The following is a 25,597-nucleotide window of genomic DNA, read 5'->3' as shown; positions in this document are numbered from 1 at the left end:
CGTTTGGTTATTCCACCGTGTATAACAGCTAGTTTAAGCATGTGTTAAATGAACCCTGAGCAGAAATTGTTTTTCAAGTATTATGTTATGCAACAAAAACAAAAATATTTAAAAGAAATTGAGTTGGTATTATTGATATTTTGCAACCATTGCGTATTTTCTCCTAAATCAAAACTGTAAAAATAAGATATCTGTTTTGATAAGTAAATTGTTTAAATGGACTTGACTTTGTAATGGTGTTACGCTTTGTATTTTGCAACGCTGTTGTATTTTCTCATAAATCAAAACTGTAAAAAAAAAAAGGTGCATATATCTGTTTTGATAATTGAAATATATAACGATGGGATTTAACAATATCTGTTGTCATAGTTGTTAGCAAGAACAGAGAAGAAAGATGTTAGCTCTTTTATCACTTACAGAAGTAACAATTTCTTAATTGGCACTGTCGTGTTATATTCACAGCGTGTTAGGGATATTTCAGAATAACAAACAAATGGACGCACATATAATTTTTGCTATGGAAAATACCGGACAAAAGATGTGTCTTCGCGAATGTACTCGTTACAAGGGTTGCAGTGGTGTCAATTATAGAGCAGATACCCTGACTTGCCAACTATTGTCTTCGTCCTTGCCAGGAGACCAACTAAAACACAGTGAAGGGTTTTCTTTCTCTAATCTAGACAATATTAGTTTGGTAAGATATTTTATTCTGATTATCTTCAGATCATCACGTTTTGTTACCATCGCTTACCAGTTGTAGTAATACAAAAACAGGTCACTATTTATCGGTATTTTTATTTGCCTAGTGCTTACCATAAGAGAACAGACAAAAGTAACATGACAATGCAATACTGTTAACATACTTTAATCTAGGGTTATAAATTGTCTTGGAGTGAGCAAAATTTACATGTTCCTCGGTTCGTAATCGCGGGGATTTTAGTTTTCTGGAAAAAATTGGGTGAAGAATTTAGATGCAAATACTTTGGTGTTCATTTTCACTCACATGCTTGTTTTTCATTCTAACAACATTCATTAAATTTGTTATAAAATTATTGTTTTCAGAAATAAACTGATTTGTCTTATTGAAGGACATTGCAAAGTAAACGTTTAAATTGTTGCACACGTGTAATCAGAACTGTTGACACTAAATAACGTGAAATGATCAACAGATTAAAGATCAGCAAATTTATTAACTAAGCCATAAGCAGGTCATTTAAACAACCCGATTGCATAAAAACGCCTCGCGTGTATTTTGAATTGAAACTTATAAGACCATTTTGCTTTGCTTTTAAGAGAATAATGAGAGATTAATTAATTGATCTTCATCGGAAGTCTGACTTTCATCTTTTAAAACTTGTTCTTTCATGCGAATAAAAATTTCAATAGTTTTACAACGGAGGTTATTTTATGATTCACATTCAATTTTAAGTTTAACATGCTACACTGGATTTTTACCCCTGCCTAAGTTAATTATAAGTATGCTTGCTGATTTTTTTCTTTAGATTTTATACCCGTATCCATGTACTCAAAAGAAAAGTTGATCTTTCCATGTCTTACCTTGGGAAACAGTTATTTTCACTCGTAGGACACTTAAATTCGCCGATAAAGCCATCCACGAAAACCTCGACAATTGGTACCCCACGAATAAATTTTTTCTTTGGAATATTTGAAATATCATGATAATTTCATGAAAACTGAACAAAAAATGTATCCAAGGGGGATGACATCTATTGTTGGTCTTTTTTCATTTTGACAATTACATTGAGAGTTGGAACTTCTGTAACATGTATCAAAGAGATCCAGCTTTATCATAAATGTGTCTTGTTTAATTTTTGTGTATTCGTAACATAGATATAAAATTCGAAGTAAATATGTAACACTCAGAAACGTCTCATTCCCCCCAAACGTGTCTGATTCACCTAAACGTGTTTATATCAAGCTTATTTTTTTCTTTTACTGGAATTATCATTCTTGTCAATATTATAAGTACGTTGGTTATTTAGGTTTTGCATTTTTATCAACGTATACTCATTATACTATTTTATTAAACGTAGAAATATATTTTTTAATCCGGCAGAATAACCTTGGTAAAGGGGTAGCGTCCGTTCGGCTATTTTTCAATTTACGTTACTTTCATTTAAAACGGCCTCTATTATATACGAAGATTAAATAGTTTCTTACTTAAGTATTTAAAAAAATCGGTCTTTTTACTCGCTCTTCAATTTTTTAAAGGAAAATCCCAAATAGTATTTATACTATATTTTCCAGGCATAGATTACCTTAGCCGTATTTGGCACAACTTTTTGGACCTTTGTAGACGAAACGCGCGTCTGGCGTACTAAATTATAATCCTGGTACCTTTAATAACTATTTACACCACTGGGTCGATGCCACTGCTGGTGGACGTTTCGTCCCTGAGGGTATCACCAGCCCAGTAGTCAACACTTCGGTGTTGACATGAATATCATTAATGTGGTCATTTTTATAAGTTTCCTGTTTACAAAACTTTGAATTTACCGAAAAACTAAGGATTTCCTTATCCCAGGCATAGATTACCTAAGCCGTATTTGGCACAACTTTTTGGACCTTTGTATCATCAATGCTCTTCAACTTTTTACTTGTTTGGCTTTATAAATATTTTGATATGAGCGTCACTGATAAGTCTTGTGTAGACGAAACGCGCGTCTGGCGTACTAAATTATAATCCTGGTACCTTTGATAACTAATTCCAACATCACTAAAGACACACGAACAAGAGACATAACGTCCAGTGCCAAATATTTCATGCATTATTTGAACGACATCAGTAAATATTGAAGATAAGTTATATTATCAGGCATACCTGGAATTTGGGATTGCGCCTAAATTTTTACGGTTACTCGGGATAAATGATCATCAACTTCTTGCAACTGGACAACAAACGATTTCAGTCAAAAGTTAATTCAAATGTTACAGACTGAATTTTCAGTTATAGTAATCAGTAACAACCAGCATCGAACAAATTAATGAAAATAAATGACCACTTCATCAACCATGTCCCCCATCACAGAAATGCCGTGAATGTATTGATTTCATTTGGAACATACATGTATTACCGCGAAAAGACGCGAGACGATATGGCGTTTAAAAAGGACACGTTTTGGGGTTATGAAATCGGACACGTTTAGGGAAAATTGCATATTTAGGACACGTTTTGGGAGATTAGACACATTTGGGAGATTAGACACATTTGGGGGAATCGGACATGTTTGGGGGGAAGGACACGTTTGAGTGTGTATACAAATATGCTGCAAAAAATAATTCCACTTTACATTATTTCCTTTGAAAAATTATAAGGTATTTCTTCATTTAATTAATTTTACGATAGATTGTCATCATCTTGCACTAAAAGTTAGAAGCTTTTGTTCCAAAAGACACGTTAAATTTTCTGATTTTCTTTATATAACTATAATTTCAGGATGGAGATAGTTGTCTACCTACCAATCCCTGTAATGAACACGAAAAGTGTGCTCCGTTGAACATGAATCGACATGTTTGCCTAACATATCGTAAGTAAAACTATACACTGACTTTCCTACACAGAGAGGGTCAGTTAATGTCTACTGAGCCTGCATTCTGTATTTTTTGAATATTTCAGGTGTGCAATTACAATTTTAGGGAAATTTATAGTGTCTCCAGGGGGCTTAAAATTTCATGGCTAAATGAAGAGAGCTAATGGATCTAACGATTAACAAAGTTATAGTTGATAATAAGTCATACATTGCAACATTGCAACTACAAATTATATTCATAATAAAATAATGAAGTCATATTATTTTTTTCCCTTACTCCATCTAAGCTGGACATGGATTTATTCCTTTCAAGTAATCATTAATTCGAAATATTTGAACAAATACCATATATATGTTTTTAAGCATCAATTCTTCCAACTATGCTTTTAGGGGGAAATAACTCTTTTAGTAACTATAATAATGGAATGATAGGGAAATTCATTTTTATACGACCGTCTTTTAGACATGACGTATTATGGTATACCGTTGTCCGTCCGTCCGTATGTCCGTCCGTCCGTCGTCCACACTTCGGACAATAACTCAAAAACACTTTCACCAATTTCCATGAAACTTGAGTGAATTGTTTATATCTATTGACGTAAGCTCCCCTTCGTTTTTTTTTTAAATTTCAGATTTAAGTTTTGGATTTATTGGGCTTAATCCATAAAAAAGAGGGATTTTTAACACTTCGGAAAATAACTCAAAAAGGCTTTCACCAATGCCCATGCAACTTTGGTGAATTGTTTATATTTATTGATGTAAGCTCCCTTTCAATTTTTATAAATTTTAGATTTTACATTTCCGTGTTATGAATTTTGATGCTTAAAAAAGGGGGATTTTCCAATTTTTGGACAATAACGGGCGTATCATGCGCTAAAGCGCAGCCCTTTATTTAACTTGTTACAAGAAAACAAGTCCGGTGACACAATTTTTTCTTTTACTTTCAAAGATATCTTATTTTAAAATCATATCTTTTCTTTTATACCTATATTGTCCATCAACAGGAGCACCATGCGATGAACACCCGTGTAAAAACGGGGGCATATGTAGTAACCAGGTCAACAGCTACGTATGCATGTGTACGGATGGATGGACTGGTTCTCAGTGTGAAAGTAAGTTTAATTATTCTTAAGGGGGCGCGCGGGTCTGAATAATGTTTTTTTAATTTAATATAGGATTTCTCTATATTTTTTTATTATTAAACTTTATCTTATACTTAATAGAGAAAAGAAATAAGAAAATGTGGTCACCGTTCATTTACGCTCAAAATCTGCCTTCGAAAGAAGCATAATTTTTTGTTTATGTCCTTTTTTTCTGTTGAACTAATAGGAGAAAAAGCGGTAATATCAAAATAATAAAAGAATTTAATTAACAGAAATCGCTTAAATTTTACAATTATTTAGTTAATGTACACTTATTCCAAAACAACAATAAGAAATATAAGTCACCGATAAGTTAAAAAAAGATATTTTAATTTAAATGCCAAACAAATGGCATTTTTGCATCAAAGGGAGATAATTTGGAGACTTTTCAATGACATCTCCATTTTAAAAGTCACCAGGGGGCAACTTGAATTGTTTTTTTTTCTAATGATTTTTGTACCATATGATAAAGTAACAACTACTAAAGGTAATACATAAAATCTGTAAGGAAAAAATAATGTTGAATTTTCTGAAAATTTTATACCCGCGAGCCTCCTTAAGTGGTTCGAAATCGAACAACAAAAAGTAACATAAGGTTTTGCTTTAAAGTATCATTTAAAAAAGCTGTATACAGAAAGATAATTATTGTTTGTTTCTTTCTTATGATCATGCAAAAATATATAACGCTGCGGCACTAACTATTTTTTTTATGTACAAGTATGTTACAATAACAAAACAGCTACTATGGGTAACAAACTTAAATCCTTATTGTTATAAGAATTTTATTTCTTTACGTTTCTCAATTGAATTAATTCTATGTAACTTGTCCTTTATGGGCTGAAAATTGGTATTCATATTTGTATATTTGATACTCCATTATGCCCACATTTGAAATACCTAATGTATGACATTCCTCATACTTTCGTATTGAATCTATTTCTTTTAGTAAGTTTATGTGTTGTTGAATCGGACTGTTCTGATCTCAATAGCTCCATCTGCAAAGCTGGTATCTATCAAGTCAATATGACCAACACATTTAATGTACTCTGTGAAATGAATGATAATGGAGGCGGCTGGACAGTGAGTATTATAAGAAAATGGCTCGAAATTGTCTGTTTAGGAATTAAGGACTTAATTTCAAAATTGTTTTTTCACAATTGATGAAAAACAGCTGATCATATTTTAAAACATTTTCATTTGAGTCCATTTCATCATAGTTTGACGTCTCAACATGACGTCGAAAATTTTAAAAGAAAAGTATGACAATTGAGTACATGCACGTGTCTCAAACACATATATACATTTTATTGATCATTTATTAACTTGTAAATGAATATAGAGTATTATCTTAGTGACTAGTACCTTTGAAATTCAGATAAAATAACAAATTTACAATGGTATTAACAGACATCATACTATTCCCCTTAATGACTCTACTGCGACGAAAGAAACGGAGATCCAAACATAGAAAGTGGTTTTCAGGGGACGGCTCCAGATACGGCTTTGTATCTCAACCACACAATTACAGGCTTCTGACTTGTGACAGGAACATATCAAATCTCCCTTTCTAAGTAGCACCTGCATACGGGGTATATATCTCCCAATTGATACGATATTCCCGTGCTTGCATTTCCTATCATAATTTTCTTGATAGAGGGTTACTGCTCACAAGGAAGCTATTAAACCAAGAGTTCCAAATGGTGAAGTTGAAATCATCCCTTCGTAAATTTTACGGACGCCATCACGAGTTGGTTGACCGTTATGAAATAACCGTTTCACAAATTATATCGGATATGTTTCTTACGTCGTAACTACAATCCCCTTCCCTTTCATGAATTTGAACTACCGAATTAGACTATTTACCGGATTTGTAATCACATAAGCAACACGACGGGTGCCACATGTGGAGCAGGATCTGCTTACCTTTCCGGAGCACCTGAGATCACCCCTAGTTTTTGGTGGGGTTCGTGTTGTTTATTCTTTAGTTTTCTATGTTGTGTCACGTGTACTATTGTTTTTCTGTTTGTCTTTTTCATTTTGAGCCATGGCGTTGTCAGTTTGTTTTAGATTTATGAGTTTGACTGTCCCTTTGGTATCTTTCGTCCCTCTTTTAATCCTCGACAGTGGTGAAACGGTACAATATAAGAACTCACTATAAAAGTTAGTCGAAATACAATTACATCATGAGATCAATACAACTATGACTACATCAATTAGACGAAGCCGGGTACTTGTGAAATTTATGTCAACAGTTTTTCTTATATAAATATTTAATCATGAAGACTGATGACTAGTACACTGAAAACTTGCAAATTAGTAAAAGTTTCTCATTTCATGTTGTAAATGTGAGATTTATGTCGTAAATTAGTCCATTTTTATATATTCAACTTTGATTGTTATGTGAATACCATTGACACAATAAAATATTATATTTAATCATGAACTTCAAGACAGTTTTAAAGTACTTTCTCTTCATTAAATTCCCACCTGGGAATTATGTCACTTTACAATTTTGTAAATTGAGAAAACTGCTTTCATTATACCTGCAATTTTATTGATTTAACAATGAAGTATATCTCTTAATTGGTGACAATAAGATATGTTGACGTCTTGCTTGAATTCCCAGCTGAGAGGTAGTGCCATGTTAACAAATACAAATCGTTTGTTCTTTGCACCTATTAAGTAATTTTTAATGTTAAAAAATCAAAAGAAAAAAATTGCAAACATTCAAAAACAAATTTCGAAAATCAAACACTTATTGAATTATCATGTATTGTCTGGTAAAAACAATTTGTACGCATGTGTGCAAGTATTAAGTAATATAGTTTTAAAATAAAACAAATTTCATAAAACAAATTCCATTACTAAATCAAAACAATTATCTCGGTAACCAGGCTAACCCAGTCATATATTTCGACTCACTTTCGATCGCTACATATATATGTCTGAAAATCTCTTTCTTTAGGTACGAGCGCACGCGAGTACTTATCATACAAAAGCGGATTATCATTATTTTACAAACGTAGATTATTGTAGAATGGTAAAAAAAAAGAGGGACATAAGATACCAGAAGAACATTAAACTGATAACGCTATGGCTAAAAAGAAAAATACAAGCAGACAAATAATACAAAATACCAAACATAGAAAACTTTAATCTAAGCATCACGCACACTACCGACTATGGGTTATCTCATGTTCTCCGGAAGGGTGAGCATTACGCACACTACCGACTAGGGGTTATCTCATGTTCTCCGGAAGGGTGAGCATTACGCACACTACCGACTAGGGGTTATATCATGTGCTCCGGCAGGGTAGGCAGAAATCTTAGCATCACGATCACTACCGACTAGGGGTTATTCCAGGTGCTCCGGAAGGGGAGGATAAATCTGAGCATCACGCCCACTACCGACTAGGGGTTATCTCATGTGTTCCTGAAGGGTATGCAAAAATCTGAGCATCACGCCCACTACCGACTAGGGGTTATCTCATGTGTTCCGGAAGGGTATGCAGAAATTTGAGCATCACGCCCACTACCGACTAGGGGTTATCTCATGTGTTCCGGAAGGGTAGGCAGACATCTGAGCATCACGCACACTACCGACTAGGGGTTATCTCATGTGCTCCAGAAGGGTAGGCAGAAATCTGAGCAACACGCCCCCTACCGACTAGCTAGGGGTTATATCATATGCTCAGGAAGGGGAGGCAGGAATCTGAGCATCACATCCACTACATACTAGGGGTTATATCATGTGCTCCGGAAGGGGAGGCAAAAATCTGAGCATCACGCCCACTACCGGTCTAGGGGTTATCTCATATGTTACGGAAGAGTAGGCAGAAATCTGAGCATCACACACACTACCGACTAGGGGTTATCTCGTGTGCTCCGGAAGTGTAGGCAGAAATCTGAGCATCATGCCCCTACCGACTAGGGGTTATCTCGTGTGCTCCGGAAGGGTAGGCAGATCTTGCTACACATATGTCAACCGTCGTCAAGTATGCAAGGTCAAAATGGCTCTTAATTGGTTGTATTCAAAAAGTAGTTGCATTTTCAATGCAATGTGTATAATTTTTAGTTCTCTTTCTCATAATTTGAAGAAAAAAATTATTTTCAGGCATAAGATGACACATAGTGTTATATCTATTATTCACGGTTCAAATGATGAAACTCATAATTTTCGGTCCAGCTTTTTACATCAAATACTACCTCATAATATCAGGATTATATACAAATAAAATGCTCCTTTAAGTTTGAAAATGTTCAAAATTTAAATAAAATTTCTGGTTGTTTTTCAAAAATTGTCGAAAAATTGCTTATTCTAATAGAGCACATATTTAGTAATTTGAGTTTGCATTGCATTGATATTGTTTACTTTTATTTTTAGAATTATGATGTTATAAATATGCCCATATTGCCAATTTCACTACACATATAAGCTTTAACTTGTTGTGATTACTAGATTGTTTCAAAAAGTTTTAGCCAGTTTCAATGACAAATCTTTTTTGTTTTTAGCAAACGATGATAGTCCGTCGGAAGGGGACGATAAATGACTGACCCGTGTTAAGAGAGAGCTATATCTCTTGCACGTTAAAGACACCCTTGTAGATTTCGAAAAAGAGTAGGCTAATGCCGCTACAAGGCAGCACTCGCACCCGCAAAGTGGAAAGGGATTAATTAATACAAGTTGCAAAAATTGTTTCCCGATCCACTATAAATAAATATGTTTAAACTAAATCTTTTCAATCTGATAAATTAAATGTGTTTCGGGGGAAAGGGTGGGAGTTAATTCTTTTATAGAACATTTTCAACTTTAAATTGGTCCAACAATAGGATCACCCTTTGGTACCATTCATTCTTTGCAATTAAGAGACACAAAATCCATCACTTTCATTGGTCGATAGCACTTAATCGTACTCTGAATTAAGAGAAAGCGCTGAACTATTCGAGTTATGTTCATGGTACCTTTCAATCATGGATTCTTTAGAAATTAACGAAATTTTTATGTGAGTTATTTAAAACCAAATATTGTAGGTATTCCAGAGAAGATTGAACGGCAATGTTGGCTTTTACAGGAATTGGAATACTTACAAACTCGGATTTGGAAATTTGAATGACGAATTCTGGCTAGGTAGGCTATATTATACATTTTTGAATTATTACAGAAAGTCCTTTAAACAAGTAAAGGAATGTATGGCATATCCGGTCTAAGGTTTAGCCTTCCGGTACAACGACGAAATCTTTTTTCTTTTATAGATTAAATCCCTTTATGCATGTACGTTTTAACAAAAGTTTACGCAGAAATTAAAATATAAAATATGTTGTATTCCTTGTTTTTCACTCAATCATGAATTGAACACTTTGTCCAATACATGCAAATAAAACACCCTTGAATATGTTTCATTTATCTTACTATGCTAGTAATATCTTTCCAAAAGTACGGGCATTTGAATTTATAGCCAAAGTCTATTAACATGATTAATCTAACAAGCTAGGCGGATTTCACAAAATGTTTTTTTTTTAAATTTTCTGGCAAAATAAGCTCTTTGCGAAGAATACTCGTAAGTGAAGCATCCAATCATAAATAAAAAATAGCGTAGCACAGCCCAATAGATGATATTTTAAGGTAGATTGTTTATCTTCCTATGGTTAGCTGAACTAAAAGTTGTAACATTGAGTTAAATTTCAAATTTATCGTACCAATATTGTCAGTCGAATGTAAAGCTAGCTAACGTTTACGAAAGCTTTCTTATACTAAGGCGTTTACTTCAGGCCATTGATAGTGGTATAACGGGGACTGACCTTGAAACGTTGAGTCATATCCGTATGCCTATTACAACACGGGTGCATATATAAACACTAATCAAGTAAGCCTCTGACTGAATTATTCATAATGTGTGAGAGCATCATGACATACACACAATTAAAACTGTGCAGGGTTAACATTTCAAGTTGAATTGGCTTGTTAAAATGTAATTCTATTTTAATTCTTATCCATTCCATTTTCAGGTAATACATATCTACATCTATTGACAAACCCAGGCAACTTTACCCTGAGAATCGAATTAGAGGATTTTGATGGAAATCATCGTTACGCTGAATACACCTACTTCTCTATCAGTGATGAAAGTTCTGGATTTAAACTGAAATTCAATGATTATACAGGAGATGCGGGTATTATTATAAAAACTTTGAATAGTTGTTACAGTTTTTCAGTATATTAAAAGAGGGACGAAAGATACCAAAGGGATCGTCAAACTCATAAATCTAAAACAAACTGACAACGCCATGGCTAAAAATGAAAAAGACAAAAAGACAAACAAAAGTACACATGACACAACATAAAAAAACAAAGAATAAACAACTTAAGCTTCTCAAGAACATGGGAATATTAAGCAGGTTCGTTAAAATAGCATATCATCTGACATGGCTTTAACCAGTTGGATATTTCAACTTAAATCCTTTTTTTTTTTAATATTGGGGAAACTTATTTTGAAAATACAATTGCAAAAAATACCATTTGTCTTGGTTTGACTGCGTCAACATTACGAGTCTAGTGGTACAATCATCACACACAATTTATCGTTACTGCGCCACAGTAGACGATAGAACTGTATAGACACATAGATGGTTATATGTATGGTAAAGACTTTAGCTATCTAACAACAGGTTATCAAGAGAACTATATCAGTGGTCAACAAAGTGTATAATTCAACGGATAGGAAAAAAAATTGAGGGTATCAATTAATCACTATTTTTGTGATTTTGCTTCTTACGACAGAACAACCGCTTAAACATTGTTAAACTTATGGTTGCACTATCCTTAATTGAAAAGTAGCAGAAAAAATGTTGGTCTGATATTTACTGAAATTAACAGATTTCAAAAGAGAAATGCAATTCATTTAGCAGCTTCCACAGACATTTATCTTAACGAAGAAAATTATGTTTATTTTCAACTTTTGATCTTCAGTGCTGTACAACTTTGTACTTTTTTCACTTTCGATCTTTTATATCTGGGCGTCACTGGTGAGTCTTGTGTGGACAAGGCGCGTTTTTGGCGTATTGAATTTTAAACCTGATGTTTTCTATTAATCATGTTTTTCTTTGTCTAATATGTTCTCCTATTTATTTGTATTGTAGTCCTGTAATATTATGTTGTCGTTTCAATATTATATTTACCTTTGCCATTAAAGTGCGAGGTTTGGCATGCCATAAAACCAGGTTCAACCCACCCCTTTTATTCTCCTTTAAAAGTGTCCTGTACCAAGTCAGGAAGATGGCCATTGTTATATTATTGTTCGTTTCTGTGTGTGTTGCATTTCAACATTGAGTCGTTTGTGTTTTCTCTTATTTTTGAGATATTGAGATAAGACGTGGCACGGTACTTGTCTATCCCAAATTCATGTATTTGGTTTTCATGTTATATTTGTTATCCTCGTGGTGTTTTGTCTGATGCTTGGTCCCTTTCTGTGTATGTTGCGTTTCGGTGTTGTGTCGTTGTTCTCCTCTTATATTTAATGCGTTTCCCTCGGTTTTGGTTTGTTACCCCGATTTTGTTTTTTTGTCCATGGATTTATGAGTTTTGAACAGCGGTATACTACTGTTGCCTTTATTCATTATCATTTTATGCAACTTTTTAAAAAATATTCATGATAGTTTGATTTATTTCTTTTATCTTGCCATATAAAGGATATAAGAGGGGGAAATGCAAAAGGAAAATTATACTGGAATGTATAATGAAATTACCTATATTGTTTTTTTAATAAATCAAACGGATTGTTTGTTCTGTTTTTATTTTTACAAAATCCCGTTTAAATAGTTATTTTCTTATAAATTTACTGAAGATCTACCTTGTAGTCTTCTTCTTTTCACTTGAAATTGTGCGTTCCATGAACAACCTATACAAAATCTCATACTGTCGGACGATTAGTAGCTTGTAAAAAAGTCTCATGATCCCTTCTGTTTATCATGTATTTCAAAAGCGATGTTGTGAACTTCACTTGATAGACTATTTAAATATTCTAAAGATTTACATTTCTTAATTTTAAACAGTACCATTACAAACTTACAAAATGTCTTAGAAAAATCTAGTAATATTTGCTTTAATCAAATCTTAATAATATGCATTTTATTTAATAAAACCTGTAATTAATAAAATTTAAAAAAAAAATATTATCCTCCCCTAATTATCGTTCATCAGTAACACCATGTCAGATTAATATATTTATATAATTTTTCAGGAGATGCGCTTGCGTATCATAATGGACAGATGTTTTCGACTAAAGATAGAAATCAGAAGCAGTGTGCCTGGGTATTTAAAGGTGCTTGGTGGTACAAAAGTTGTCTTGATAGCAACCTGAATGGTCAGTATCTGAGTGGGACGCATGCGTCATTTGCTGATGGTATTAATTGGAAACAATGGAGAGGACTATACTACTCATATAAGTCTACAAGAATGATGTTCCGTAGAGCATAACAACCAGTCATTTGTAACTTACACGCCATTGTTAACGTCACGTCCGCTGCTCAATCTGAACATGATACTTACTCCTGACATAACAATCAATCATATGTAACTGACAGATCATTGCTTACGTCACTTCCGCTGCTCAATCTGAACATGATACTTACTTATGACATAACAATCAGTCATATGTAACTAACAGATCATTGCTTACATGACGCCTGCTGCTCAATCTGAACATGAAACTTACTTATGACATAACAATCAGTCATATGTAACAAACAGATCATTGTTAACGTCAAGTCCGCTGCTAAATCTGAACATGATACTTCCTTATGACATAACAATCAGTCATAGGTTACTAACAGATCATTATTTACGTGACGTCCGCTGCGTAATCTGAGCATGATACTTACTTATGACATAACAATCAGTCATATGTAACTAACAGATCATTGTTAACGTGACGCCCTCTGCTCAATCTGAACATGATACTTAATTATGACTTAACTATCAGTCATTTGTAACTAACAGATCATTGTTAACGTCACGTCCGCTGCTCAATCTGAACATGAAACTTACTTATGACATAACAATCAGTCATATGTAACTAACAGATCATTGATAACGTCACGTCTGCTGCTCAATCTAAACATGATACTCACTCATAACAATTATTTCAACAGTTTGACCTCTGCTATTCATCAACTAATTACTTTTCTATTAAAATGATTTAGATTCAACTGTGCATTTTGTTGTTGACATGCGTATCTTATTTAAAAAAACACCCATTATGTTATCAATTCAAAACTTTGCCAAATAGTCATTTCTTAACGGGGCCTTTTATAGCTGATTATGCGGTATGGGCTTTGCTCATTGTTGAAGGCCGTACGGTGACCTATAGTTGTTAATGTTTGTGACATTTTGGTCTTTTGTGGATAGTTGTCTCATTGGCAATCATACCACATCTTCTTTTTTATATAGAATAAAAGACAATAGGAAACTTTTATAACAACTCAGTGTGATATATCGCTTCGTTAATTCTACGGACGCCATCACGAGTTGAGTGGCTGTTATGAAATATATGTCGTAACTACAATACCCTTCCCTTTTCACGAATATGACCTACCTAATTAGACTATTTTTCGGATTTGAAATAACACAAACAACACGAAGGGTGCAACATGTGGAGCACTATCTGCTTACCCTCCTGAGCACCTGAGATCACCCCCAGGTTTTGGTGGGGTTCGTGTTGCTTAGTCGCTAGTTTTTCTATGTTGTGTCTGCATTACTATTATTTGTCTGTGTGTCTTTTTAGCCATGGCCTTGTCAGTTTTGACTGTCCCTCTGGTATCTTTCGTCCCGTTTTTATGTAATCATTAAGTCTATTAAATAGTTCCTCATTGTTATGCCCCACCTACTGTAGTAGAGGGGCATTATGTTTTCTGGTCTGTGCGTCCGTGTGTCCGTCCGTCTGTTCGTCTGTCCGTTCATTCGTTCGTTCGTCTGTCCAACTTCAGTTTAAAGTTTTTGGTCGAGGTAGTTTTTAATGAAGTTGAAGTCCAATCCACCTGAAACTTAGTATATATGTTCCTTATGGTATGATATTTCTAATTTAAATGCCACATTAGAGTTCTGACACCAATTTTACGGTCCACTGAACAAAACAAAATGATAGTGGGAGTGGGGACACATTCTAGTTTTTGATATGTTATCCCATTTATATATATTTGACATATTAACAATGTATTTACCAACTATCTATATCACATTTGTCTATTTATCAGAATGTATAGAATATTATTTCATAATAGGGTTGGGGTTTAGAACAATTAAGCGTGTATACATAACTTTCCTTCAAAATTCAAAATTACATATGTTAGGATCTTGTCAAGTTTCTGTACTTGATATCAAGGTACACATTAGAAGTTGACATAACAGGTAAAATTTGTAATTTATCTTTTTAATATATTAGGTGTAAAAGGAATGTTCTAATTTTTCACCTTTGTGGCTTTAACATGTACACTAAATAAGTATTACTTCTTTGAAAAGGTAAAATATGTTATTTTTAAATGCTATATTCATATTTTCTCTCAGCATATGTATGCAGAGACATATATAATTTCTTTTATATCGCATCCTAGTTCAACCAAATAATGTGGTTTAAATAAAATATTGTGTTATAACAAATTTCAAATGTAAAGGTAGTAAATAAAAAAATAAGACCGTGCATGCTCAAAGCTTTTTGAGTTATGACCTTGAAACTGGAAAATCCGATTTTTTTGGTCACTAAAATTCCCTTACTCGGAGCGTAAATTATAAAATGTATAAAGATTGGAATGGAGCTTAAATCGTCTATAGATATAATTAAATTAATAATTAGACAGTTTCATGAAAATTGATGAAAGCGTTTTCGAGTAAGTGTTGATTGCAGACAGACGGGAGCACAGACGGACAGCAGTATACCATATTCCACCCCGTCTTAAACGGGCGTATCGAAACAAACATGAATTATCGTTGGTTTCAGAAAAAAGAACAGATTATGTAAAAAAAACAAAAAGTTATGATTGTTCATATTTATTTTGAACAGTTACTCAGCAATGCAAGGCTACTGTTACTATATTATTATATTTACGCTTGATAGACATATTTGTTTGAAATAAAGGCATATGATGTTTTAATTTATGATACAAAAATCAAAAGACTATAAGCAAAAAAAGCAAAATGACAAAACATATATTGCAATTATAAATTCAGAAATTATAGCCCGCATTTATTATTGCAAATTTATCATTATAAAATATAATGCGTTATCTTAATTAACGCAATAATGAAAAAAAAGAATTCATATAAAAAATTCAAAATACCAGTATAAATTATTGCGTTAACAACCCTGTCGCATTTGTCGCAATGATAAAAACATCTCAATCATTTCTTAATTTACAGTATTAAACATTTTAAGCTCACACTTTCCAAAATGTATATGTACACAAGCTTTGATGACTACTAAATGCCAATACATGCAAAAATAAATTATTCCATTACTTAATTGAAATACTATTCCAGAACTTGCGAATTTTATCCGGATTGCTGCTACAATAATTGGGTTCTAATTATTTTGATAGTTACATGTTATCATTGCAAATAACAAAATTATAAAAAAAAAAAACACAATATACATTCTTTGAAGTACTTTAGGGGGAAAAGTGTGTACACCTTTGATTGTTGATATTTAGAAAAAATAAACATTGAATAGTGTTTCGTTAACACAATATTTCTTTTTTATATAAATACAGTATGGCCACGGACACACGATCAATTCCAGATAATGGTAAGTTATATTTACAGGATGGCCATGGAACCATTTTGGCTGCTAAAAGCGAATTATTATTTCATTATTGTTTGAACAAAAACAAATCACACCTTAGATTTCTTTATATTTCTCGTAGCTAGTGCTCCTTATAATAACTCTTCTGTGTCAATAAAGTGTAAAGAATTGTACGGTTGATAAAAGTTTAAGCTTTATGATTAATGTGATGAATTATCAACGAAATCTGTTTTCCATCAGCTTATTTATCATGATGATGATTGATTAACTGTAAGTCTTTGGCACAAGTTTGGACACAATTTGCTATTTTGTGACGGTCAGTTTATATTGACGAAGAAAGCCCAAAGACACGAAGAGAACTAGGCAGGAAAACTAATAATTCTATTCAATTAGGATTTTAGTCGAATTTATCACTTCCGAGATTTGAATTCCCAACCTAAGTGTTGAAAGGCTATTGATACAATAAATACACTACTTATATCAGTGGCTCACCGATACCGCTTATCATATTGCAGAAGCTTGGTACAGACTTTGGTATGTTTACGTACTGTGGATTCATTAAAATTCGTTGGATAACAACTTTTGTGGATTTCGTGGGCAAAGGAGAACCAAGAATTTAAATATTCAACTAAATACAATTTTTCTAAAGTGACGTATGCAGACTGTGACAAAACCAGGAAACTAGATATACACGAAAATGCAAGTTTTCATCAATCCACGAAAATTGGTGTCCACGAAAATAAATGAATTCACAGTAAATATATAAATATGTTGTTTGGCTATACATTATCAGCTTATATATCTGAAGAATATATTCAATCAAAATATGTAAGTATGTATTTATGTTTCTTTTTCAGCTATAAATCACGGAATATATGTTTTCTATAACGAACTGTTACATGACACCGAACTGCACAAATGTGTAGCTGATTACCTTATTTCGAGATGTGTTCTGACGATTGATGATGCAAGAGAAATCAAATCCCCGCCTGGACAGTTTCAACGAAACAAAATCTTATTAGATATCCTGATAGACCGGCCTTACAATAGCTTTCACTATCTTGTTGATGCTTTGGATGAATCTTGCTCGTTATACCTCGATCTGGTGCTACGGATGAGACAAAACAAGAACTACATTAGAACAGAACCTGAAACTGATCAGGATTCATCTAAAAGTGGTAAGACTAAAATATTACTCAACGAACCCGGCTTTACTATAATGGACTGTCTGATACCAGCAATTTAAAATCAAAAACTTTAATTTTCTTTAGAGACCGAAACACTTATTGTACACACAAATAAAAGCGTAAAAATGGTTATAGTGGTTCCTTCCTTTTGCACCTTTACATTTCTTTGATCATGTCAATGAGACTGTTATATTGGTTCCTTCTTATTAAACATACAGATATTCACTGATCACTTGTTTGCCGATTTCATTGAATGTTTCATTTCTTATACTTACAAGTATCTGCATCTTTGACAAATATCCATTAAACTGACAATATGACATCACCGATAAGACTAGGTACGTTTGTAAGTGTCTACTTTTAGAACGGTGGTCTTTGATTTTGGCACTATAAGACGCTTCTGTACAAAATGTTTATGGATATACACAGATGATGGAGTGTTATGCATATCATTTCTAAGTTCGTTGCGTTAAAGCTTGTGGTATGTTGTTAAATTACTTGCCCAATGTTGACGCCAAGATGACAAACTTAAAATTAATTTTGGTTACTTGTGTGTGCCTTAATTCTCTTTTGATAGATGTATACACAAGTATATAGTTATTATTCATCTCATTAAAAAGGTATGTTGAATTTTCTCTCAGTAGCATCTTTTTAAATCATACTTAAAATAAATATACATAATAAGAAATCTGATATTGATATAGACTTTGCTTTATGCAGCTTTATTCATTGCTCCGGATGAAGTGAGCTTGACCGTTAAACAAATTCATAATGATATAAAATACTAGTACTCAATAGTCATTCGAACATTGTAAATCTTAAAAGTACCCAATCTAAATGCATGACACATATAGAAATTTGTGTTCCCGCATGTGTATACTAATGTAATCTTCTACAATAATTATCTATTTTGAATATTTTGTTTTTGTTTATAGACCTGCGAGAACATTCTATCAGATTGCAGAAGAACTACAAATCTTTGGTAGAGGAGATGGGATCAAGTTTACATATAGTTGACAAGTTGTTTTCTGAAGATGTAATAGGCAGAGAGGAACAAGAACAGATTATGGCGACAGAATTAACGACCACAGAACGCAACAGATTGATTATCGAAAAACTTATTCCAAAGAATAAAATTTGTTACAGGACATTTTTGGAAGTAATAAGAGACGATGATTGTGACAGTGCTTTGGCAGATGAAATTGAACAAACAGATGTTAATCAAAATGATATCATACTTCTTATGATAGGTAAGTTCATTAACGCGAAGCAATTAATGTGGTTGTTAAATTTGCTAGATGCTTTTTGTGCTTATTTGTAAACCATTTGTTTGTTTTGAGAATGTGACACAGTGATGACTGCTTAGCCCATATTTTGACAATTTTACCTATTATGTCACGCATTGGTGAAATGTAATTGAATTTGATGCGACTGTTTTACAAGTTAGAGGTTAAGTTCTATTAACTAGGTTCAATTCACCATTTTCTACATTTAAATATGCATGTACCAGGAATAGAACAGTTGTTGTCAGTTCGTTTGATGTGTTTCATTATATGATATTGCCATTTGAGTAGGGATCTTCTGTTTTGAATTCAGTTTTTTTTTTTGTGATTTAACGTTTTTATATTTACTGAAGATTTTTTTTTTAGTAATGACGGATATAAGAAGGATATAAAGGCTATAAAAGTCAAAAAGTTTATCTTTTCAATTCATTAAGCGGGTTTTTTAGAAGAATTTGTTTTTTTTCCCATAGGGTCCTTTTTTAAACAAAGTACCTCGTTGGCAGCTTTCTTGGTTGAAAGTAACAAAACGTAGTCAGCTTATCATATGGAACATTCATGTTATTTTTTATTGCATTCCATTTCAGTGGTTCAAAGAAAATTTTAAATATTTCACATAGGATCATTTGTTAAACTAAGTTCCCATCTGCGAGCTATCTTGAATGATTGATTAGCTATAAAGAAACAATACTTGGTAAATACCTCATAAGGAACATTCATGCGATGTTTGCTTTCATTCCTTTTGTGGTTCTCTAAATGAAGACATTTGTATGAATTGTCCATAGGGTCCTATGATAAACGAATTCACCTCCCTCATTCTATTCAATAGTTCTCTAGAAGTAGTCAATTCTGATATTATGAAAATTCGTAAATACATGTAGAAAACAAAACACTGGAGTAAAACAAATCAAAACTGAAAACAACTACAAAAGACAACAGTGTAAACTTTGCCAAAGGGAAACTATCACATGCTATGTATATAGTTAATATTTAAAGAGGGTGATTTACGAAATAGAAAGTACTGGGAAGAAATACAAGGAATGAAGAAAAAGGCAAAACAAATAAAGAATATCGAGGTGCTAAAGTAATTTAGAATAAAGATTAATTGGCAAAAAGGAAAAAAATGTGAAAATTTAGAACCGCCTCCCCGTCCAGACCTTCATATAATGATTCCAACGATATATCTTGGTGAATGTGTCATGGTAATATTAAAGACCTTCACAAAATAGTAAGAATATACGATAAGACTGTTAAACAGCATTGTTATGTAGTATTGTTGTATCACTTATATATATTTCAGGAAGAGACAAAATAAATGACAGGATGAAAGATTTAGAAAAAGGTATGTTATTCTTAAGATATCAATTTCTTTAAATTATGTAGATTATAAATATCCTGCGCAGAGTTCATACTAGTGTCTTACATGCTCCGCAATACTACACTGTGTTGTGCACTTAATATGTCCACATTGAGTGTAGTGATACGTACTAGTGAACGGAACGGACATGATCTCTGCGCCGGAGATTGGTAAACGATCTTTAATTGTATCTTTCTTAGTCAATTGTTTTCATAGAAACAGACAAATAACATTGATTAAGATATGAGATGCGTCGGATAGAAATCGACCTATGCAAAAAAAAAAATGCAGTTCACCTGTTGGCCTATGTCGAATAGAAAAAAAATCTGTTTAAAAAGTCTGTTACTGATTAAAACTTTGGTTGTTATAAGAACTCTAGAAATAGACCAAATATCTTTTATTTTTATTTCATATTTCAATGATTTAAATTAAACCAAAGTCTTAAACATGTACATGTAAACGTGCACTGGTGATTTCTATCCAACGGAGCTCATATTCTCATTAAATAATAAACAATATCAGTAATAAAATTGAGAATGGAAATGGGGAATGCGTCAAAGAGACAACAACCCGACAGGTCTTCAATGTAGCGAGAAATTCCCGCACCCGGAGGCGTCCTTCAGTTGGCTCCTAAACAAATATATAATAGTTCAGTGATAATGAACGCCATACTGATTTCCAAATTTTACACAAGAAACTAAAATTAAAATAATATAAGACTTACAAAGACCAGAGGCTCCTGATTTGGGACATCATTAATAGCAAAATTCGTGTGTCGTACGTTTGACAGACACGACAATGATTAGTTACGAAATAAAATATCGTCCCTAAAATCCATCAATAAATATGTGTGATAATGTTGGTGATGTTGTAAAATATACATCACTAACACACCCTCCCTCCCCCGTTATCCCCACACCTACAAAAACACTTTTATTTGTTAGGGAATATTGCTTTCAAGAATGAAAAAACACAATTTTACATTTCGAAAAAGGGTAGGATAATGCCGCTACAAGGCAACACTCGCACCTGCAGAGTGGAAAGGGATTAATAGAAGGTGCAATAATTTGTTTCCCAATCCACCATAAAAAATTATGTTTAAACTAACACATTTTTGCGGATAACTTTAATTTTTTTTACCGCTCATCTATTTTAACATTGATGCACACCATTCAAAAAAATATACAAACAAATCAGTGCTAATAGTATGTCAATGACTTATGTTTCAGTTGACCTTACATTTTTTTTCATTCATATATCTTTAGTGAAGGAGCTACAAGAAAAGGTACAGAGGTTAGAAATTGATGTAAACGAAAGCATTCCAAAAAACGTTAAAGGTACTTCATAAAAGAGATGACTTAACTATCATTGCTTTACTGGCATGTCTTTGCCAACTTTGACCGCTTAAAATTTGCAATTTTGATATAAAAAAAAAGCAATAACATGTAAGTTATTTATAGTAAGCTAAAGGGTTTCCAAGAGATGCCGTAAACACGCACGAGCTATCGTAAATTTTGTCTCCTTTTCAACATTTGTAGAAAGTATTCAATATAAAATATCTTTCTGAAAGGATGATGGTTAACTTGAAAATCACAATCAACAGTTAATATCAAGTTTCAAAGCATATCATTCAGGGACTAATGACTTATAACATGTATTAAGACTGTTAAACTCAATTTATATTATCTAGGGTAGAAAACATCAGTATTATAAACAAATATTTTTAACATTGTACAATTATTTATTTTGTTGTAAAATGTAAAATAACAAAAATACCGAACTCCAAGGAAAATTCAAAATGGAAAGTACTTTATCAAAGGGCAAAATCAAAAATCCAAAAACATAACAAGAATAGAAAACAACTGTCAAACTCATGATTTGATACAGGCATTTCCTTATGTTGAAAATGGGGGATCAGACCTGGCATTATACATGTTATAGCTAGCTAAACCTCTCACTGCTATGACACACCGGTATAGAATTCCATTATATTGACAATATTATTGAGTAAAATAATTTTGATTGAATGATTCGTATAACAATAGTATATTTACTCTTTACACTTCGAGTTAATTGGCAAACTTACTGCTACCGTTTTGGTAATTTAAATCGTTTTTTAATTTAAATAAAGTATTTTTCTTTCAACAATAAAATAAAAACGAGATCTGTATCGTAGATACTAGTAGTTAAACTGATGTGCGTTGAATGAACCAAAAAATTCAGAACAGCAAAAAAAAAAAAGAAAACGAAATATTTTCGTCTTTGTGATCACTATGCAATTTACTGTCCACGAATAACTAATTATAACTAAACAAAAGCAACAGCAAACTAAAATTATATACTATATGCATTCTTACCTGTCCGAAGTCAGGAATCTGATGTACAGTAGTTGAAGTTTGTTTATGTTACTTATACGTGATTCTCGTTTTTTATATATAGATTAGACCGATGGTTTTCCCGTTTGAATGTTTTTACGCTAGTAATTTTGGGGCCCTTTATATCTTGTTGTTCGGTGTGAGCAAAGGCTCCGTTTTGAAGGCCGTACATTGGCCTATAATGGTTTACTTTTATGGATTGTTATTTGGATGGAGAGTTGTGCCATTGGCACTCACACCACATCTTCCTATATCGATTTACAAGACAAATGGCTTTAACAAATTTTTGCTTTTCATTTCAGACCACATTTATAGAATCTTACAATCTTGGAAATCTGATAATATGCAGTTTTTGTCTACAAGGGCCAGCATGAAAGTTATGGAATGTCTCCAGAGTAACAAATGTGTGACGGTTTTAGGGAATCCTGGAGTCGGGAAAACAGTGACAACACAATACGCTGCACTTAAAATGCAAAAGATGGGATATGAAGTTATTCCAGTTACTGTTCCAAAAGATATCAGAGACTTCTATTCAAAAGGAAGGAGAACCATTTTCGTTATCGATGACCTTTGTGGTAATTACACGGCTAATTATCAAAGCATAGAAGAATGGAAGTTGTGGCTGAGAGATATTGAAACCGTTTTAGAAGACGAGTATTGTAAAATTATCGCAACTTGCAGATTGCAAGTTTTTAAGGATACGAAAATGGCGGAACTGCCTCTTTTCAGAATTTGTGTATGCAATCTGAACGCTGACGATCTCTGTCTAACTTTAGACGAGAAAACAATACTGGCAGATGTGTTTTTTGAAAATCATTCTAAAAAAGCTGTTACGATGGCAGAAACGTGTGACTTTTTCCCTCTAATGTGTAAACTGTATAAAAGGAATAAAACTAACTTGGATTTTAATTTAGATGATTTTCTAAAACATCCCTTTTCTGTCTTTGAAAATGAACTAAATAGTCTATTCGTTGCTGGGAATGAAGGTAAATACAAATACTGTGCACTTTTACTCTGCGTCATTTATGATAACAGTTTGAGTGAAAATTATTTTACAACACGTGACCTGGTATTTAATGAAAACATTGAAACAGTATGCGAGGCATGCGAGCTAAACAAGGGTACATCCAAACTTGTATTTAGGAAAGCACTAGACTTACTAAATGGTACGTTTATATCAAAGGAATGCGACATATATCGTACAATACATGATAAACTGTTTGATTTCATTGGTAAATACTTTGGGACAAGACACATCGACTGTCTATTAGATTGCTGTGCAAGTTCTTTTATTAAGGAGCGTTTCTCATATCCAACACCAAAAGAGGATACGAATGCAGAATTTTCAATAACATTACCAGTAAAATGTACTTCCAAATACATTTTGAGAGTTATTTCCGAATGGTCGAAAGGACACGTATCCGTTGCTTTGTCCAACATTAATATGAAAAACCTATCCTTCCGAACAGACTTACTTAAACAATTGAAGGGTGTTGATACGTCTGTTCAGTCAGACCTCGCAAGAAAAAAAGACAATAGAAATATTGACGACAATGCCTTACTTCAGAGTTGTTTCGTAGGGGACCAAGAAATTACCAGCTGGATATTAGAATACGAGAATGATTGCAACAAAAGCAGACCAAACGGTGAATCACCACTCTTAATTGCTTCGTATATGAATCACTTACCCATCGTTAAACTTTTGATAAATCATGGTGCTGAAATTAACCAATCAAAGAAGAATAATGTATCTCCACTTTTTATGGCAAGTCAAGCGGGCCATATTGCTGTTGTAGACTTTTTGCTTAGCTGCAACGCAAACGTGAATGTTTGTAGAAGTGATGGACAAACTGCACTGGGTGTAGCGGCAATGCACGATCATTGTTCAATCGCCAAAAGACTCATAGACAAAGGTGCAGATGTTAATAAAAGCTCGAACATTGGAATGACACCTTTACAAAATGCTTGTCACGGAGGACACATTGAAACTGTCAGACGACTTATTGAGAATGGTGCGGATGTGAATATATGTTCCCAAACTAATTCACCGTTATATACAGCTTGTTATATTAAGCACGTCTCTATTGTTAATGCGCTTATATCTGCAGGAGCTGACCTTAACAAAAGTATCTTGAACGGGTTCACTCCACTATATATTGCTTGTAATACTGCCGAAGTCGAATTAGTGAACGCATTGATTGACAATGGTGCGTCTGTCAATACATACACACAATTAGGATATACACCATTATATGTTGCGATATGTAGTGGGAATATTAATATTGTAAATAAACTAATCGAAGGAGGGGCAGATGTCAACATTGGCGTGAAAGGAGGTGCGTCACCTTTATACAAGGCATGCCATAATAAGCAATCGTCCATTGCAAACACACTAATTGATGAAGGAGCAGACGTGACCTTATGTTTGGCACATGAACACTGCCATACTTTATAGAGATTCTTTATTTTCTTCTAAATCAGTTGTGTTTTGTAGATTTTCTTGTCTCCACAATCATTTTATTTAATTTCTTTAAGAATTTTCTGTATACTTATATAAGTTTTATTTCTAAAGATCTTCCGTTATCTATTGAGATGATATATTCATTGATAAAAGAAATAGGTGGGGTATTATTGCCATTGAGGCAACTATCAACCAAAGTGCACATGAAATTGATGTAAGCAGTTTAAGGTGGTACCTAACACTACATGGAGATAACTCTGTAAAGTTAGCTAAACGTTTTAATGACGTTGTGTTGTAAAAGGAATATAAAGCTTCTCAATGATTAAAATTGGTGTTTGTAAAACTGCTATATAACCAGTGTAATTTTTCTAACAAAACGGTTGGTTCAAAATTTTCAAAATTTTTATAGTTTTGTTAAAGGATCAAAGTAAATACTTTGACAAAATTTTATGAAA

At 33.1% G+C, this 25,597-nt stretch overlaps 2 protein-coding genes across 2 annotated transcripts; both read left to right on the top strand.

The window, feature by feature from the left end:
* The first annotated feature begins 5,716 nt into the window (after positions 1-5,716).
* Positions 5,717-13,166, top strand: LOC134717759 (ficolin-1-A-like). The gene is made up of 4 exons (XM_063580253.1): positions 5,717-5,773; positions 9,725-9,821; positions 10,700-10,864; positions 12,931-13,166. Exons 1-4 carry the CDS (start codon positions 5,717-5,719, stop codon positions 13,164-13,166), a joined length of 555 nt encoding a protein of 184 aa, XP_063436323.1.
* Positions 13,167-17,596: 4,430 nt separating this feature from the next.
* Positions 17,597-25,136, top strand: LOC134717758 (putative ankyrin repeat protein RF_0381). Its single transcript, XM_063580252.1, has 5 exons — positions 17,597-17,660; positions 18,605-18,919; positions 20,250-20,291; positions 21,572-21,643; positions 22,984-25,136. The coding sequence occupies exons 1-5, from the start codon at positions 17,597-17,599 to the stop codon at positions 25,134-25,136; spliced, it is 2,646 nt and encodes an 881-aa protein (XP_063436322.1).
* The last annotated feature ends 461 nt before the right edge of the window (positions 25,137-25,597 follow it).

Source organism: Mytilus trossulus, chromosome 5, assembly GCF_036588685.1.
Source record: "Mytilus trossulus isolate FHL-02 chromosome 5, PNRI_Mtr1.1.1.hap1, whole genome shotgun sequence".
In the NCBI taxonomy this organism is placed as follows: Eukaryota; Metazoa; Mollusca; class Bivalvia; order Mytilida; family Mytilidae; genus Mytilus; species Mytilus trossulus.
Note: the sequence above shows the minus strand (reverse complement) of the source record. Positions and strands in the feature narration are given on the sequence as shown.

Bases quoted from the DNA above. Each gene is read 5' to 3' on its own strand.
- LOC134717758 (XM_063580252.1), top strand. From the start codon at position 17,597: ATGAGACAAAACAAGAACTACATTAGAACAGAACCTGAAACTGATCAG. The intron at 17,661-18,604 runs GTAAGACTAAAA...TTTTGTTTATAG, and splicing joins TCAGGATTCATCTAAAAGTG to ACCTGCGAGAACATTCTATC. The intron at 21,644-22,983 runs GTACTTCATAAA...TTTTCATTTCAG, and splicing joins CATTCCAAAAAACGTTAAAG to ACCACATTTATAGAATCTTA.
- LOC134717759 (XM_063580253.1), top strand. From the start codon at position 5,717: ATGACCAACACATTTAATGTACTCTGTGAAATGAATGATAATGGAGGC. The intron at 5,774-9,724 runs GTGAGTATTATA...CAAATATTGTAG, and splicing joins ATAATGGAGGCGGCTGGACA to GTATTCCAGAGAAGATTGAA. The intron at 10,865-12,930 runs GTATTATTATAA...ATAATTTTTCAG, and splicing joins TGATTATACAGGAGATGCGG to GAGATGCGCTTGCGTATCAT.